Raw genomic sequence first — 17,988 nt, 5'->3', positions numbered from 1 at the left:
CCTCACAGAAACAGACAGCTGGTGCCGGAGTCACGGCCTTAAACTAAATGCCAAAAAATGTATAGTCATCCCCTTTGGGAAAAACAAAGTACCCACAAACTATCACATAGACAGCAACCCACTGAGTACGGAAAAAGTAATCAGAGACCTAGGGACCCAAGTCGACAGCGACCTCTCATTTGACACCCACGTTGCCAAAGTGGTTAGAAAAACATTCTACCTTGCACACCTCATCATGAAGGGATTCACATCCAGATCCAAGGATGTCATTGTACCCCTATACTCCTCCCTCATCAGACCCATGATTGAGTACAATGCCCCATTTGGTATGTACCTCACCCGGCATTTGCAACAGCTGGAGAGACCACAAAAGTACCTCACCAAGAGGATCAAGGGTCTCCAACATATGTCTTATTCTGCCAGATTAAAGAACCTTCAGCTGTATTCAGTAGCCTACCGCCTGCTCAGAGGTGATCTCTGCCTGACGTACAAGGCCATGTCCAATTAGGATCTGATGGACATGCTCCACCTCAAAAAATCCAAATCCATCAGGACCACGAGAGCTAAAGACTTAAACCTCGGCACAAGTATGAATAGGACATGCTGGAGGGATAGATTCATAACCCAGAGGCTTCCCATGCTTTGGAACAAGATCCCAGTTCGTATTAGGCAGAGCACCTCACTGACTCTCTTCAAGAGAAATCTTGATTAGTGGATGGGAGATCGTAAGTTTACCCCAGGGGTCACATCTGTGTCACTGCTAGACAGGGGCACAGTAAACTAATTCTATTATATAAGGGGACCTTCATTGTGTCACTACTAGACAGAGGCACAGTTTTCTAAATTTATTCTGTACATTTTTTGTACCATTTCATGGGGTGGCAAAAGCCACATCACTATGGCTAGGCTTACAAATGCCCCAGGGCAGATAGCCTAATACTATACTATGAAACAAGAATCCCTCACTGCCACTGAAAATGGTTACAAAGCTCCCAGCTCCTGATTAACTCAAAGAAAACTAGGCATGACCATAGACAACAACCTTAAATTTGATTTACACATACAAAATGCCATGAAAAATCACACAAAAAACTAGGCTTACTCTACAGAGCTGGAATCTTCCTCAACTCAACATCCAGATAAACCTTTGCAAATGGTTATCTTCTGCCTTCTCTTCTTTATGGTGCCCCTCCTTCTTCACAAATTTTCAAATCTCACTTACTCAAAAACTTGAACAATGTTACAATAAAATAGCCAGATTTGCCTCAAATTCTCACTGCTGTACCCAGCACTGCATTGCACTGAAAACAGTTAACTGGCTAGATCTGCTCAGCTATGTAATATATATTCAGCTGATCACTACACAAAATTATTCAGTACCCAGCCTTAAATTCTATACTACAGAAATACTCCTCTAAATGGCCTCCATGATCAAGTAAACAAGTTCAAATCCCTGTTCATAAACCAACTAAATCAGCAGGATATTCTTTGTATTCTCACGCCATAGCTAAAATATGGAACACTATGCCCAGATCTATAACAACAGGCATGCCCCTCAAATCCTTCACACACTTTCTTAAAAACTATCTAAAAAATACATGGTTGTGCTCATGTTCTACACCAGGTTCATCAAATAGCTCCTTAATCTGTAGCTGTAATAGCATTACCCTCCATCTTGCTATTATATTTTATACAACTGATAATTTATTGTCTCTTTTACTTCATTTTACACTACTATTATCATTAAACAGTCCCCTAATTTATCTTTCTCCCTTTTGCTTCTTTCTTATCCACACCCCACACTTTACTAATAAACACATAAGTTTCTATCACCTACCTTTCCCTCTCCTGTAATTCCTCTCCTCCCTCAACCCTGTACTATAAGATACATATACTAGTTATTTTTATTTTTATTTTACATTTGTTGACCGGGCTAGTCTAACTGGATACATGTCCATTTTCAGTAGAGGCCCGGGGAGAAAAGCTCCAACACAAATAGTATAAAAGTTGTGACAGTTCAAGCTTGGCGCAACTGTTATTAAAAAAAAGTCCAATACTGTTGTAGCAGTACAAGCTTGATGCAGCTGTTATTAAAAAAAAGTACAAAACTAATGGTGAGCATAATACAAATAGTAAAGGTAATATAGAAAAAGTTGTTTACTTCATACATATATACATAGAATTAAATTGAAAAACATGATTTATATACTAAGTGCATTATAATAAATAAAATTATTTAACTATCATGCATAGTCATACTGATCTGAATCATATAATTGTAAAGACCACTTGTCTCATGTATATAGTCTCCTTAGTAATATATAATGTCTTATTAATGTGCAAGTATGTTTCATGTAATATATGTAAAAATGATGTGCTGTCCATGGTTGTATATACTTTCTTGTATCTGAAAACATTGTTGCTCTGTAATAAGCCTATGTAATATGTTAATTGTCTCTGGAGTTTTTCTCGCCAGACCTGTGCTGAAAATGGGCATCCACCCACTCGCACTTTCCTGGTAAACAAATGTTAAAAAAAATAATAATAAAAATACTGCTTGTCATATATGTTAGACATGAGGTTTACATACTAAATGTTTTATACTTTTAATTTAATATCATGTGTTGTGTCACTAAAGAAGAAATAGCTATCTTACTTTTGAATGGTGTCACAACACAACAATTACTTGTTTTTATCTAGATGTCATAAGAACTGAGTAGTTTACCTTTGTAAATAATTTGCTCTGTTTTATATGTCTTACATCTATCTCCTGGATCTTTCCTCTCTGGGTCTCCACTGAAAGTGGGCTTTGGCCATTCAGACTTTCCCAGTCAACAAAGACAAGTAAAATAAATAAACTTATCTAAATCTGCTGTTGTGATACCAGTAAATATGTTATAGATCATTGTCGCTGACTTGGGATCCCATGACTTTGTCACACTTCCCTGTACTTTGTATTTTGTCAGTAGGCAATCCCATTTATTCACTTGAGGAGTCACAATGTCTGCAGAATTAATTCATCTGCTCAGCATATCTCCTACTGTTCTACATCATTCCTGTACTCAAAGTCAGGGTCATTGTTATTCATCAGGCCTCACAACTTATGCAGATGCAGGTATTAAGACATCTGAATGGTACCTTAGCTGCATACTTAATGAGCAATCATCAGCTTTAGAAAAACTGTTTTAATCATTGCCTTTATCCACTGCTGTGTCATAAAGTATTTTTCGGGACTTGAAGTCTGGCCTGCATTTTGATGTTGTAGCACATCTGTTTAAAGTCCTTTGTACTTGAATGTGTTTTGCTGTCTCCCCATTGTCCTTACTTTTGAAGCTACAGAAGCACAAATCTGATGCCTATGTGTTTGACATCTGATGTCAGCAGCATGTGACTGCTGCAGCTGTGTAGCATCAGAACCTAAACAGTAACACTTGTGTTGGCTCATTTTAGCCATTGCAGAATGTATTTATTTACATGCTTTTTATTTTATTTTTTAATAGGTGTTCAGTGTTTCACAATGGCCTAGTTGAGGCTCTGAGTACGAGTTGATTAGTGCGTGTACGTCTATCTGATTTGCTGCTTATTATAGTTTTCTGCAGAATATGTGGTGAACGATGTACAAGACATAACTTACCAAGCTGAGCACAACTTTAAGTGCTAGATAATGAGAACCGTGAAATAAGTCATAACAAAACCAAAACTGCTCATCGAATTACAACAGGCTACACTGAAACTGTTGCGTTATCAACTGAAAATTGCTTCACATTGACTGTGCGGTATAAAACATACTGGCTGAAATAATCACTTGCTTATTGCTTCTCAAGGAGATGTCAGAAATTTGGATAGCAGTGAAGATAACTGGTGGTTCTAGAAGTGTATTTTGTAAAGCACTGTTGACATTAACTCGACCAGGAAAAGTGTATACACCCTTAGGGAGAGTGGTATCTTTGTGTTGTGCTTAGGGAGGAGTTTAATGACTAACATCCTATGAAAATGTGTACAGTAAAGCAACACTAATAAAAAGTAGAAGGTGATATCACAGGCCTGTTAGAGAATTAGAAGTCTTACGACTGCATTGTGCACAAAACTGTGAAACAAGACCATCCATTGATGATATTGTGTGTTACATCTCAGCCATATCTATGTCTGTGAGCAAAAAGTATGAATCGTAATGTGTATGTTATAGGACATCAAAAAAATTCCTGTTTATTAAGGACTGATAGAAAGCCTTGAAACATTTCTTACTGTGAAAATGCTATTCATATGACAGAAGATAGGAGAGACATGAGGGAACACTTTTACTAGCACACCAGGCAGACATAATACTAATACTTTTGATGTGTATTGTCATGCATAGCAGACTTCGTTTGTTTGTGTCTTTTGGCTTTTCCCAGTTAGGGGTCGCCACAGCGGAACTCCGGTCCGCTAATGATTGGCAGTAGAGTTTTACGTGCTGGCTTGCCGGGCCTAACACACAACCTTCAACGAAGGAACGCCCGTTCATGCATGTCGCCACACAGAAGACGCTCTAACTGAGAATCGAACGGGCAACGTCTAACTGTGAGGCGACAACGCTACCGCAGCACCACCACCACAGTCCCCGTCATGCATAGCAGACTAATTAGCTGAAAACTTGCAGGGCTGGGAATGTGATACTCTGGTTTGCTGAGGGATGGAGTATGGGAGGAGTAACTTGTGAAATAAATTCCCTAACAGTACACTCTGTAAAAAGTCTTGTTATCTCAGCAATTAGTTGATACTTGGGAGGCTTTTTTCACAGAATGTGTAGCACATCGGTAGGAAACACATTTGTGAGTCGCTGCAGAACAGTAAATTATATTTTTAGTGAGGGCTGTCAGAGTTAGCACTACTTCTCAGTACTTCCATTCTAAGTGAATGCAGCAGGGTTCTGTCAGTCCAGCCATGGCGATGGCATTATAATTTCATTATCTGTCCCATCACAGTGCATTATGAGGAAAGTTTATTTCCCGTAGTGGTCCTTTAAGTGCATGCAATTATGTGAGAAGAGTTGAGTGTTGCTCTGTGATGGACATTTTTTTTCAGTTGCCCTTGTCCGACATTATTTTATCTACTTTGTTTAGACAGGTAGAAAGGTAGATATATTAGGTGGCTGGAGGTGGGTATTTCATTAATTCTGCTTGTAATTGTGGGGTGGGTAGGCACCACCTAACTTTAAGTGAAATAAAGCTAGTATTCGGTGTTCACATAATTCAGTTCCTATATGCATAAAGGTTTTTCCAGGTTTTTGCTGCCACAGCCTGCTGATCATCAAAGCCTTTCCAGCCAATTGGCCAATTCATTCCCATAATTAGGATGAGGCTGTACCAAGAGGGACCATCATCAAAGTAGTAATCAGGAGTGGTTCTATTCTTTCTTTTCTTATTAGGCATTAATTCTCTGTGCTAGCCCAGCTACAGCTTCTGGGTAGATTGTACATTGGGAGTCTGCAGTGCACCATCTTTCACTTCCACCAGGGGCTGATAGCTATAGCAGATGTTTTTCTCTGTGACATGAAGCACCTTGTGGCAGTTTCCCTGGGAGCCACCAGGAAAATCTTACCATGTGCTTATGCCTCTGGGTATCTGCCTAAGCTTTCAAACCCCACATCCAGCTCTGGTTAGAGCTGTTTCACTCTGTGCTACCAGCGTAACCCTCATCCACCTCTGGTTAGGGGTGTATCACTCTACGCTAGAAGCACAGGCTGCAATAAGTATTAAGTTGCTATCTTGCCTGTCTTATTTCTTTAAAGAAGTCATACAGTTTGAGTATCAGAATTTTCCATGTTATTCCTCTGTTTCTTTCTCCGTAACTTTACCAGTCATGCTTTAGTTTAAGAATGAAGCAGTATTATAAGTTGCCTAGAGACCTTCTTCCTCCTGGTTTTCTTCACACTCAGTGAATTAAAATATAATACATTTAGAATTATTTTTAATGAAAAGTAAAAGTTCATCATAGGAAGTTATTAGGCTATTCCCCCTGAGGCTCTTATAAGCCTAGCCAAGAATTTAGCCCATGTTCCAACAAGTCAGCACCGTATGCCAGTGTTCAGCAGGGACACAGGTGGAATCCATCCCAGGGGTGTATTTTCTGTTCCCCATCCAATTATCCAGGTTGCACTTAAAAAAAGTTTAATGAAATACTCTGCTTTACGTGGAGAGGGAGTCTATTCCACAAAAGGGGGAGTCTCTGGGACACAAATCTGTCCCGCCAACAAGTCCTATTGATATCACAGACCAGGTTGAGGTCGGCCTTGTGGGTTACTCGAGTGGAGCTTGACTTGTGGACATGTGGCAGTTCCATCAGGGTGGGGTCTGAGATCATCTTGTATGCCAGACAGATGTCACGTGTGAGGAGTCTGTATGAAACTGAGTAGAGGGGATAGGGCTTTTAGCCTATCTGTGTATGGTAGGCCCTGGATTCTCCTGGTGAGGAACCTCTGTGGTCTCTCTAGCTGCTGCATGTGCTTTGCGAGGTACATACTGAAAGGGTCATTGTACTCAATAATGGGCCTTATAAGGGAAGAATACAGGGATGTTATGACCTCCTTCTCCCTGGATTACATACCCTTACTTATGAGATGGGCCATGTAGAAGGCTTTCCGTACAACGGAAGGAACATGGTGGTCAAAAGTCAGGTTGCTGTCAACCAGGGTGCTCAAATCCCTCACGACTGATCGTGTGCTTAGGAGATTATTAATGTGACAATTTGTGGGGACGTCATTCTCCCCAAAGGGGATGATGATGCATTTTTTAGTATTCAGCTTGAGGCCATGTTTCTGGCACCAGTCATTTGTCTGCGTGAGACCCTCTTGGAGGATGTCCACATAAGTTCATAGGTAGGTACTAGGTTATCTGCCTGAGGGCATTTATAAGCCTAGCCAGAGTGTGTCGGCTTTTGCCGCCCCATTGATTAATTAACTGATCCTCTGTCAAGCAGAGCCAATGAAGTGGATCCCAGGGCTGTATTTTCTGTTACCCATCCACTCGTGAAGGTTTCTCTTGAAGAGTGTTAGTGAGGGGCTCTGCCTAATGTAATTTGGAATTTTGTTCCAAAGCATGGGGAGTCTCTGTGACAGGAATCTATCCCTCCAGCATGTTCTATTTATTGTGGTGAGGTTTAGCTCACTAGAGCGCATGGCTTGCAGTGACTTGGATTTCTTTAGGTGGAGCATGTCCATCAATTCTGAGTTGGACATGGCTTTGTAAGTCAGGCAGAGATCACCTCTGAGTAAGCGATATGCCACTGAGTACAGCCGGAGTTTTTTCAGTTGGGCTACATAGGACATATATTTGAGGCCAGTAATACTCTTGGTGAGGTACTTTTGTGGTCTATCCAGCTGTTGGACGTGTCTTGTGAGGTACATCCCAAATGGGGCATTGTACTCTATGATGGGTCTGATGAGTGATGAGTAGAGGGGAAAAATAACCTCTTTATTTCTAGATGCGAACCCTTTAGTAATTAGATGGGCCACATAGAAGGATTTCCTAACTGCTTTGGCAATATGATTGTCAAAGGAACGATTGCTATCTGCCTGGATCCCCAGATCTCTTATTACTTCTTCTGTATTAAGGGGGCTGCCACCTATGTGGTAATTTGTGGGTGTTTTGTTTTTTCCAAATGGGATGACTATGCATTTTTTGGCATTTATCTTGAGGCCATGACTTTGACACCAGGTGTCCGTCTCAGTAAGGCCCTTTAGAAGGATGTCCGTGTCAGCCAGAGAGTCAGTTATGGCTCCCAGTTTGCAGTCATCGGCGAACTTGGTTAGCCGTAGTCCTCCTGTGTTTGCCTGTACTTCTGACAAGTATATGCTGAACAGTAGTGGTCCCAGGACCGAGCCTTGTGGGACACCACTTGTGACTGGTTTAGAGTCGGACCTGGTACCCGCTATTCTTACTATTTGAGTTCTGTCTGTAAGCCAGTTGGCAACCCATCTCGTGACGCAGGGGTTTATGTTCAGGCTGGTGAGATTTTCTGTAATACCTGAGTGGAGAATGGTGTCAAAAGCCTTGGCGAGGTTAAGGTAGGCTGTGTGAACAACCTTTCCCTCGTCTATGGCCTTGGTGACTGTCTCAAAGAAGTCAACCAGGTTTAGTAGGCATGATCTGCCCTTAAAAAGCCAAACTGGGTCGGATCAAGTGTTTGGAGGTTCCTAATGTCTTTATTAATGAGTTTCATGATGATGATCTCCATAGCCCTGCAGACCAGGCTAGTCAGGCTTATGGGGCAATAGTTACCAAGGTCAGTTGTGGCCCCTCCTTTCTGGAGTGGAATAACTGTTGCTATGCACCATTCGTTGGGCACGTAGCCTGTGGAGAGGCTAAGGCTGAACAGCGTGTTTAGGTGGGGGTTAGTTTGTTCTGTAGTTTGTGCAATACGCAGCCTGGGACACCAACTGGCCCCACTGACGCTGTGTTTTTGGCTTTTGAAAGGGCTATTTTCACCTGTGCATCTGTGATTTCTAGGGCACTACACTTTTCTGGTATTATTGTGGGCCCTTTTGGGGGTGAGAGATGGGTGAAGTTTGCACTGAATCTATCTACCAGGATGTTGGCAATATCAGTAGGTTCAGTATATTTTGTGCTATTTTGCACTAGTTCAGTGCATATCTGCGAGTTGCCATTTAGATTCTTAACATAGCTAAAGAAGGCTTTGTGGTTATCTTTTGAATCCTTGGTTATTTTTCTTTCGAAGTTAGCCTTGGATGATTTTATGAGGGACCTTAGTTTCTTACTGATACTGATCAGGGATGTCTTTTCTTCTTAGGATTTGCTTTTTTTCTGAACTAGTTTCCTCCTTCTATTTTATACCCTGTTTATGGCAGGGGTCCACCAGACTGGTTTCCTTCTCTTAGAGGAGTGAGTCTTGGTGTTGCTAGGGATGGCACGATCCATGCATCCTTGTAGGTGCTCATAGAGTGCATTTGTAAAGGTTTCTGCATCTTGGGCAGTGTTATCCTTTAGCGTGGAGGCTGTGAAACTTACCGCCTCTGTCTTAAGTAAGGTGAAGTTTGCTTTAGAAAAGTTTTTTTACTGTGGTTTCCTTAGTTGGGGGTGGTGTGGGGTCTGAGCATCCAGAGTAATTAGTTTATGGTCTGATCTAACCGGTGACGGGTTGTCTTCCAGTGTGGAACACCTGTCACCCATGTTTGTGATGACCATGTCCAGTATGTTTTCACCTCTGGTAGGGGAGTTTATCAGCTGATCCATAGGTTCATAGGTTCATAGCTAAGTACTAGACTATCGTCCAAGGGCCTACATAAGCCTAGCCAACAAGGTTCCCTGGCTTATGCCACCAAAGAAAGTTATTTTCCTGTGCCACTGTCGAGCAGAGACACAGAAGTGATCCTCGGGGTGTATTTCCTGTTTCCCATCCACTCATCAAGATTTTTCTTGAAGAGTGCTAATGAAGAACTTTGCTTGACATAGATGGGTAGCCTGTTCCAGAGTATGGGAAGACTCTGGGATAGGAATCTATCCCTCCAGCATGTCTTGTTTATTGTGGTGACAAGGTTTAAGTCCCTAGAGCGTGTAACTCAGAGGGATTGGGATTTCTTTAGGTGTAGCATGTCCAACAGCTCTGGCTTTGACATAGCTTTATATGTTAGGCAGAGATCACCTTGGAGTAGGCGATATGCTATGGAGTAAAGCTGGAGTTTTTTGAGGCAGTCAGTGTAGGGCATTTGTTTGAGGCCAGTGTTGTGTAGAGGGGAACAATGACCTCTTTTTTTCCTGGATGAGAACCCTTTTATGATGAGGTGTGCCACGTAGAAGGACTTCCTGACTACTGTGGCGATGTGACTATCAAAGGAGAGACTACTGTCCACCTGGGTCTTTTATCACACATTTGGTGTTAAGTAGATTGCTGCCTATGTGGTAGTTCATGAGTGCAGAGTTTTTACCAAAGGGGATGACACTGCACTTTTTGGCATTGAGCTTGAGGCCATGGCTCTGACACTAGGCATCTGTCTCAGCGAGGCCCTTCTGTAGGATGTCCACATCATTTGGGGACTTGACTATGGCTCCTAGTTTGCAGTTATCTGCAAACTTCATTAGCCAGAGGCCTTCTGTGTTAGCCTGTACTTCAGAGAAATAGATACCAAACAGGAGAGGTCGCAGGATGGAACCCTGTGGTACTGCATTTGTCACTGCTTTGAGGTCAGATTTGGAGTCTGCAACTTTTACAGTGTGGGTTCTGTGAGTGAACCAGTTGGGAACCCATCTTGTGCATAGGGATTTATACCTAGTTTAGTGAGTTTAGCTGTAATTCCAGGGCATTTAAGTTGATGAATTCCAGGAAGCGCTGGGCCTGGGAGTTTGTACTCGAGTAGTTTTCCCAGTTAATGGTAGGGTAATTGAAATCGCCCAATATTAGGGTGTTCGGTAGGACCTTCATGTCTTACAGTGTCTCCAGAAAGGTGGGGTGGTGGTCCTGGGTCATGGAGGGTGATTGTAGCAGGCCACAGTTTGCATTGCAGATTTTGTCCATTGTTAGTTGTACATGGATAATCTCTGAGGTATCATGCTGCACCACTAACCTGGAGGTGTAGGTATCCTTGATGAATATGGATACACCCCCTCCTTTTGTGTTTCGGTCCGTGTTCTGTGGCTGAAACGTGTGGTACGAGTTGTAGCCCGGTAGTGCTGGGATGCTCTCTGGAGCCTTGTACCAGGTATCAGTTACTGCACAGATGTCGGCGTTCTCCATACTGAGGAGTGTTTCGAGCGCGTGCATTTTGAGATTTAAACTCCTGGCGTTGATTAGCATAGCCCTCAGTTTTTTTGTTAATTATGCTGTTTACGGAGGTAAGTTTGACTTTTGAGCCTTGCCTAATATAGGCACTATGGGGGCAGCAAGAGCCTTGGCCAGTATTCAAAAGCCTAGGGGTGACAGGCACAAGCCACCTCTTGCGAAGCAACACGGCTTATCGAGCATGTTGTCCCAGGCTGACAGACACTGGATCCCCTTTGAATGACACCAGAAGCTTAGCCAGTTGTTGAAATTGATCATTTTTCTTTATATTGAGGTATCATTCTTGGTGAGGACAGGATGCTACTCAGGGTCAGGGTTATACCAGCCTGGGCTACATGATCAGAGAGCTCTTCCATGTCTCTTTTCATGTAGTCCAGGGAGGTACGTCTCAGGTCATTCACACCAACATGAACAATGACAGAGTCATATTTGTACTTTATTCTGGAGTGACCTGAGTGCTTGTGTTATGTGGCAGATTCTGGCTCCTGACAGGCAGCTAACAGTAACCTTCTGCTTGTCCAGCCTAGTGAGTGGGACATCAGTGTGCCTGACTATAGAGTCACCTATTACTAGTGTGTTAGGTATGTTATTTCGCCTTAAGGGCTGTGATTGTGCAGCACACTGATTTTGTGTTTTATGTGTTGTCTGGTTTGTGACGGGAGGTGCAGGTTGTTTGGATGTCTGCCTTGGAGGTCTCTGATGCTTTTGCAGGTTTTTATTTAGAGCCTCCGAGTATGATTTTGTGTATTTATGTGTATTTTTTGCCAGTGGTGGTTTAGTAGGTCTTTGTGTGGCTGGATATGTGGTGCAAGTGTTAACCTTCTCCTCTTGACTGTCTGTTCCAGTCTTGGGTGGAGACAGCTTAGCCTCCAGTTTGGCTGTATAATTGCATATCTCGCATATGTTAGTGTTTTGTGGTAGGAGGAGAGGGTTGTCTGTGTACATGAGGCAGTTGTAACATTGCCTCAGGATACCCAGATTCACCAGCTGGACTGGAGAGTACACCTGAAATTGCCCTTTGGTCATGTCTGAATAGTAGGGTCAGCTGCTTAGTCACTTGCTTGGTGAGGGGTGAGTAAAGAGCCTTGCCCTGCTGGGCAATACTAGGGGAATTGATGACAGCACCCAGCTTGCAGTCATCTGCAAACTTGGTCAGCTATAGCCCACTAGTTTTGGCCTGCACCACACAAAAGTATATCCCAAATAACAAAGGCCCCAAGACCAAACCCTGGGGTACGCCGCTTGTTATGGGTCTACTGCTTGAGGTGGCTTCCCCTATTTTGACTACGTGGGTTCTATCAGTGAGCCAATTTGCTACCCATCTGGTAACATGTGGATTGATGCCTAGTTGAGAGAGTTTATCTATTATGCCTGAGTAGGAAATAGTGTCACAGGCTTTGGCCAGGTCAAGGTAGGCAGTGTGTACCATCTTTCCCTCATCCATGGCTTTGGAGACTGTCTCATAGAAGTCAACCAGATTTAGCAGACGTAACCTCTCCTTGATGAAGCCAAACTGTGTGGCATCAAATGTTTGGAGGTTGCCAATGTCCTTGTTAATGAGGTCCATGATAAACCGTTCCATGGCCTTGCAGATCACGCTAGTTAGGCTGATGGGTTTATAATTTCCCAGATTGGTGGATGCTCCACCTTTGTGTAAAGGGATGACAGTGGTTGTCCTCCACTCTGCTGGGATGAAGCCAGTACTCAAACTTTGGTTGAATAGGGCGCCTAATGGTGCTGCAAGTTCCTGCCTGAGTTCATGTAGGATGCAGCCTGGGATGTTATCAGGTCCCATGGAGGCTGTATTTTTTTGCCTTTGAGAGAGTGGTGATGACATGTTCCCTAGATATAAGGGGAAGGGGTCAGGTGCTGGGGATGTCCTGATTTAATAATGGGGGACAGTAGGGTAAAGTTTTCGCTGAATATGTCAGCCAGCAAGTTTGCAATATTTTATATATTTGGTATCCTTGACCACTAGTTCTGAACAGATCTAGGTGCTTCCTTTGAGGTTGTGGACAAATGTGAAGACGGTCTTATGATAGTCTGTAGTAGATGTGGCCAATCTGGACTTGAAGTTTGCTTTGGAGGATTTCACTAGTGCTCTTATTTGCTTGTTCAGGCTAAGGAGACATTGCTGCCAATTAGGCACTAGCTCCTTCTTGGTCTTGGACAGCAATTTTTTCCTTTTGCTATAGAGTTTATTTGTTGCAGATGTCCGCCAGGCAGGTTTGCACTTCCTTGCGGAAGATGATTTAGTCTTGTCAGGTATTCCTGATTCCGTGAATCTATATAAATGCTTGTATAGTGCTTTGGTGTAGTTTTGGATATTGGTGCCAGTTCCAGAAGAGGGGGAGGGGGCTGTGAAGCTGTTTAAACCATCCCTCAGGGGGTTGTAATCAGCTTTGGAGAAATTTTTATGTCTGATCCTAGCTAGAGGGGGGTTGGGGGAGATGGTGAGTTTGAAAGTGACTGCTTTGTGGCCGGGTCTTATCAGGAAGGATGATAATATAGGGATGCTGCAGTGGTTACTCATGCTGGTTAATACCAAGTCCAAGATATTATGACCTCTTGTTTGGGTATCTGTTCCAAGGCATTTGCATTGACAACATCAAAGAATCTCTGGGCATTTGTGTTCTGGCATGAGTAGTTCTTCCAATCTATGTTTGGGAAGTTAAAGTCACCCAGGATCAAGATAAAGGGTTGAATCTTGATAGATTCAAACAGGTCCAAATAAGTGGATTGGGCATCTTGAGTCAGAATTGGGGGCCAGAAGCTAATAATGATTTGAATAGGGGTCTTGTCAATGGTTAACTGCAACTGGAGTGTCTCCTGTGTGTCGTACTGTTTGACTAGCCTGGAGGTGTGTATGTCTTTAATTTATATTGAAATTCCACGTCCTTTGCCTTTATTGCCCACAATCTGGGGTCTGAATGTATGATAGGATGAGTAACCGGGTAAGGCTGGGGTGCTCCCACAGCTTTGAACCAGGTTTCGGTGACTGCACAGATGTTATCATTTTCCAGGGTTAGGAATGCTTGCAATGAGTGTAATTTCATGTTTAGACTCTTAGTTTTTAGCAGCATGACCTTTAATTTGTGTTTTGTTGAAATGTTTATGTTGGTAGTTTTAACCTCATCTCTTTTCCTAAAAAAGGCACTATAGGGGATGCAGGAGCCTATGCCAGAAACCTGAAGCCCAAGTGAGACAGATGCAGGCCATCTCTGGCAAAGCATTGTGGTCTGTCCATCATATCTTCCCAGGTTGTCAGGCACTGGATCCCACTGGAATGACACCAGAAACTAAGCCAATTGTTAAAGTCAATCATTTTTTTTTGTATTGAGGCATCATTCTGGGTGACGGCAGAATGCTGCTTAAGGCTAGGGACACATCTGCCTGGGACACGTAATCAGCAAGCTCAATCATGTCTCTGTTCATATAGTCCAGAGAGGTACAACTCAAGTCATTCACACCAACATGGACTATGACAGAGGCATAATAGTACCTGTTGTTGAGAGACATGAGTGCGTATATGATGTGACAGATTTTGCCTCAGAGGTCTCCTTTGTTTGGGTATGTTTAGGTGGGGGACCTCCGCTTGTTTAGGTGTGTATTGTGTAGGTGTAGGTGGTGCCTGAGGTGTAGTGATTGTGTTGACAATCTTTTCAGTGCCAGATGTACTGGCTTGAGGGGGAGCGAACTTGGACTTTAGGTTTCTAATGTAATTGCAGCTCTCACAAATTGTGTTCCTAGGAGATAGTAGTAGATGGTTGTCCATGTACATAAAATAGTTGCTACACTGTCTCAGGATGCCCATATCAACCAGACTGGCAGGAGAAACTGTAGGAAATTGTCCTTCCATATTTATCAGAATCTGAGGGAGAAAGGCCAGGGAGAGCTAAGGGGTGGGCCTAAAGCCCAAGTGCTTAAACCAAAAACTAAGAGCTTAGAATAACAGTTAAAATGGTAAATTGTTGTTGCTTATTTGTATGTATGTGTCCATGTATTATTACTGTTGCCTTTTGTATACCTTATTGAGTAAGTTAAGTGTGTGCCTCTCCTATAAAAGAACTATGACCAATCATACTAAACGCTCAGATGTAATTAATTTTCTATATATATATATATATATATATATATATATATATATATACATATATATATATATATATATATATATATATATATATATATATATATATATGTATATATATATATATATACACACACACACACACACACACACACACACACACACACACACACACACACACACACACACACACACACGCATATGATTAGGCAGTATTGTTAACACAGTGGACGTGTAAAGACTACAAGATTACGAATTCTGTTTGATAAGCTGGATTAATTATTGTAACTGTTTTTATTTTAGGCCCTCTGTCTGAGGTGGTCAGGTCTTCGTTTACCCTGGTTGGAGCTAGACTGGTTTATAGATATAGCAGTTCGAATAACGGAGCTGGATCTGTCCAAGAACTGCCTGACATCTCTTCCATCTATTATACCATGGGGATTGACACATCTCATAAAAATTGACCTGTCTTCAAACCGTTTCACAGAACTACCAAGTACACAATCATCTGAAGAGATTCTCTGTACAAGGTAAATGACAATTGCATACAATAAAGACTGCATACTGCAGTAGTCTTGTGGTTTGTTTAATGAACACATGAAAAACTTGAAAATGGCTCCTGAAATGTTCACATTTTATCTTTTGTAGTGTTTTAATTAGCAATTAATATCCTACCTCTACAGAAAAACTGTCAACTTGCGGCATATGTTTGGGAATGTGAGATTCGCATGCTGCTATAGTTAGCTGTGTTTGTGGAGCTGAACATTATTCTGGTAGTTATTTCCATTTGGGATGAAAGTTTTTCTTACTGCATGACATCTTTCTGAATTGATTAGAAGGGTAGATATGACATATGCAGTGAATCAGTCTTATTTTCCTGGTCCATTAGGCAAAACAGGAAGATAGTGGTTCAACTGGGCTCTTAAGCATTTGCATTAGCTGACCTACTAATCCCCCCAAAAGTACATGCCATCAGATGTAATTATAGTGGCCATGGAGTGACACTCCCTGCGTTCTTTCTACATGGTATAGAGTAATAATGTCCCAAGTATGACCTAGAAGACTTGGGATTAACTAGTGATGTAATAACTGGTGAAGGAGAATGGGAGTGAGTGTCCTATACTGATCTAAACTTAAAGAGGGTTGTAGGTGGCAGACTGCTGCATTGCTAAAACCCATTAAAAATGTAATGCTTGGTGTGCAGCATATGAGCCTGGGAAGCCATATTTGCATGCAAGTCTTCATAAACAGGTGTGGAAGTAAGATGCACATATGTGGAGGAGATTGTTGATTGTCACTTTGGTGAGTGTATATTTCAGACAGTAGGTGTGTAGGTAGGAGAAAATGGAAAGTCTCCCTCAGGCTGCCTGGGTGACACCCACCAAATGATCATATCTCACCTACTAAAATGAACACAATCAGTTGTTGGTATCATGGTTACAATCACAGGGATGGAGAAAAGTGCAACTAAACAAATAAAAATGAATACAATATTATGATTCTCAAAACAGAAGTCATATCAGTGGAATGCAAGCCAGAAGAGTCCTCACTGAGTTCTTAGAGCAGTTTAGACCTCAGTGTTAAGCATGGATATCTGCAAAAGGAGCTGTGACTGGCTTCGAGAATGTACTGGATAAGCAAATTGAGAGAAGACAGACAAATCCTTTAAACTTTGATCATAGTGTTGCACAGTAGGTTGTCAGGGAAAAATAAATGGCTCAGATATTTGCCAATGTATTTAATTAAACATGGTTTGCATGTGATTGTTCACACAATAAGAAACTAAAAATCTAAACCTTGGAAATTTGACATTGTAGATTTATTTATACTTCATTGACCGGATTAATTCCAGTATGTGAATGCCAACTTTTCAGGGTATACCTGAAGTGGTATTCATACTGACTAGTGAAAATTTGGCCAGAGAACCAGGGAACTTTCCCTACTCTTTTTAGCAAGTGTCATTGGGTCATTTTACATTCACCTGAGCTACCACCAGCTCAGGCAGATGGGGTCTCCGTTTAATCTCACAACCAAAGGTCGATGCACTTAGAAGTGCAGCATATCCATGTTATGCTGCATTGCAGTGTCAATAACTGAAATTTTTTATCTGGTACGGGTGTAGAGCCCACAGCCTTCTGATCTTCCAGCACCAAAGGTGAATGCGCTACCTGTTAAGCTACTGAGACTGCTACAGATGCAGAATTAACATATGGTTATTGACTAGTAAGTATTATGTTACAGACTTTATGCCTGACTATCATGGGAACAGAGATTGAAAGCTACTCCATTTTCTAAATAGGAATGGTGTACTTTTGAGAACTATGCCACTGTTTTGAATGATCACATTTTGTGACAAACGAAAAGCAAGGTGTGTTCAGGTGTAGTGATGCTTGTGTGTGTGTGTGTGTGTGTGTGTGTGTGTGTGTGTGTGTGTGTGTGTGTCTGTCTGTCTCTGTATATTTGTCTGTGTATCTGCCTATGTAAAAGTGATTATAAGAAACCTTCATAATGTTATGTGGAATTCCATAACCAATACACTTTAGATAGTGACCCATATGGTGTCCGTTGCAAACATCACTGCTGTAATATAATTCAATATACATGAGAATTGGTGGCAGATGGACATCAACCTTTCCTGACAGATATGTACAGCAGCTCGACACAGACATTCCCAGAACATTGGTGGCTTCTTTCCCATATTGAAGATGTGCATGTCATGCCTCACTGTAAATTGGATTGGAGATCAGTCTTTTCCAGCTGCAGTTCTTTTTTTGCCACAAGAAGAGCTTGGTCAAATGTTTGCAAAAAGTCTGTCTGTTCCTTCCAGGTTACTTGAAAAAAGTGATCATTACCCAAGTTTTGGATTTCTTTTCTTTTTTCTTTCACTGCACAGGGATTCCTCCTTCTTAACAGGTACAGATTATTAATCAGGAAATGAATGAAGCATCTGTATGAGAGACACTAAAATCAGTACATAAAGCATATCACTGGTTATGTAAGAGTTATTGCTGATTGTTGTTTTTTTTTTTTTTTGCTGTTTCATTGTATTTGGGTGTTTTAGAGATGCTTGATGTCCCTGGAAAATTTCACCTTTAAGTGTGCCTGTGGTATCTATTTTGCTTGGG

The 17,988-nt window shown here is 41.9% G+C and overlaps 1 protein-coding gene across 1 annotated transcript in view; it reads left to right on the top strand.

Annotated features, from left to right (window-relative positions):
* Positions 1-17,988, top strand: part of LRRK1 (leucine rich repeat kinase 1) — a 2,417,153-nt gene that overhangs the window by 1,216,578 nt on the left and 1,182,587 nt on the right. Inside the window, 1 exon segment of the mRNA XM_044078686.1 lies at positions 15,167-15,393. Coding sequence (XP_043934621.1) covers positions 15,167-15,393 — 227 coding nt within the window.

The sequence above is a fragment of the Protopterus annectens genome, chromosome 7.part1 (genome assembly GCF_019279795.1).
Source record: "Protopterus annectens isolate FY-2018-M chromosome 7.part1, PAN1.0, whole genome shotgun sequence".
NCBI lineage: Eukaryota > Metazoa > Chordata > Ceratodontiformes > Protopteridae > Protopterus > Protopterus annectens.
Note: the sequence above shows the minus strand (reverse complement) of the source record. Positions and strands in the feature narration are given on the sequence as shown.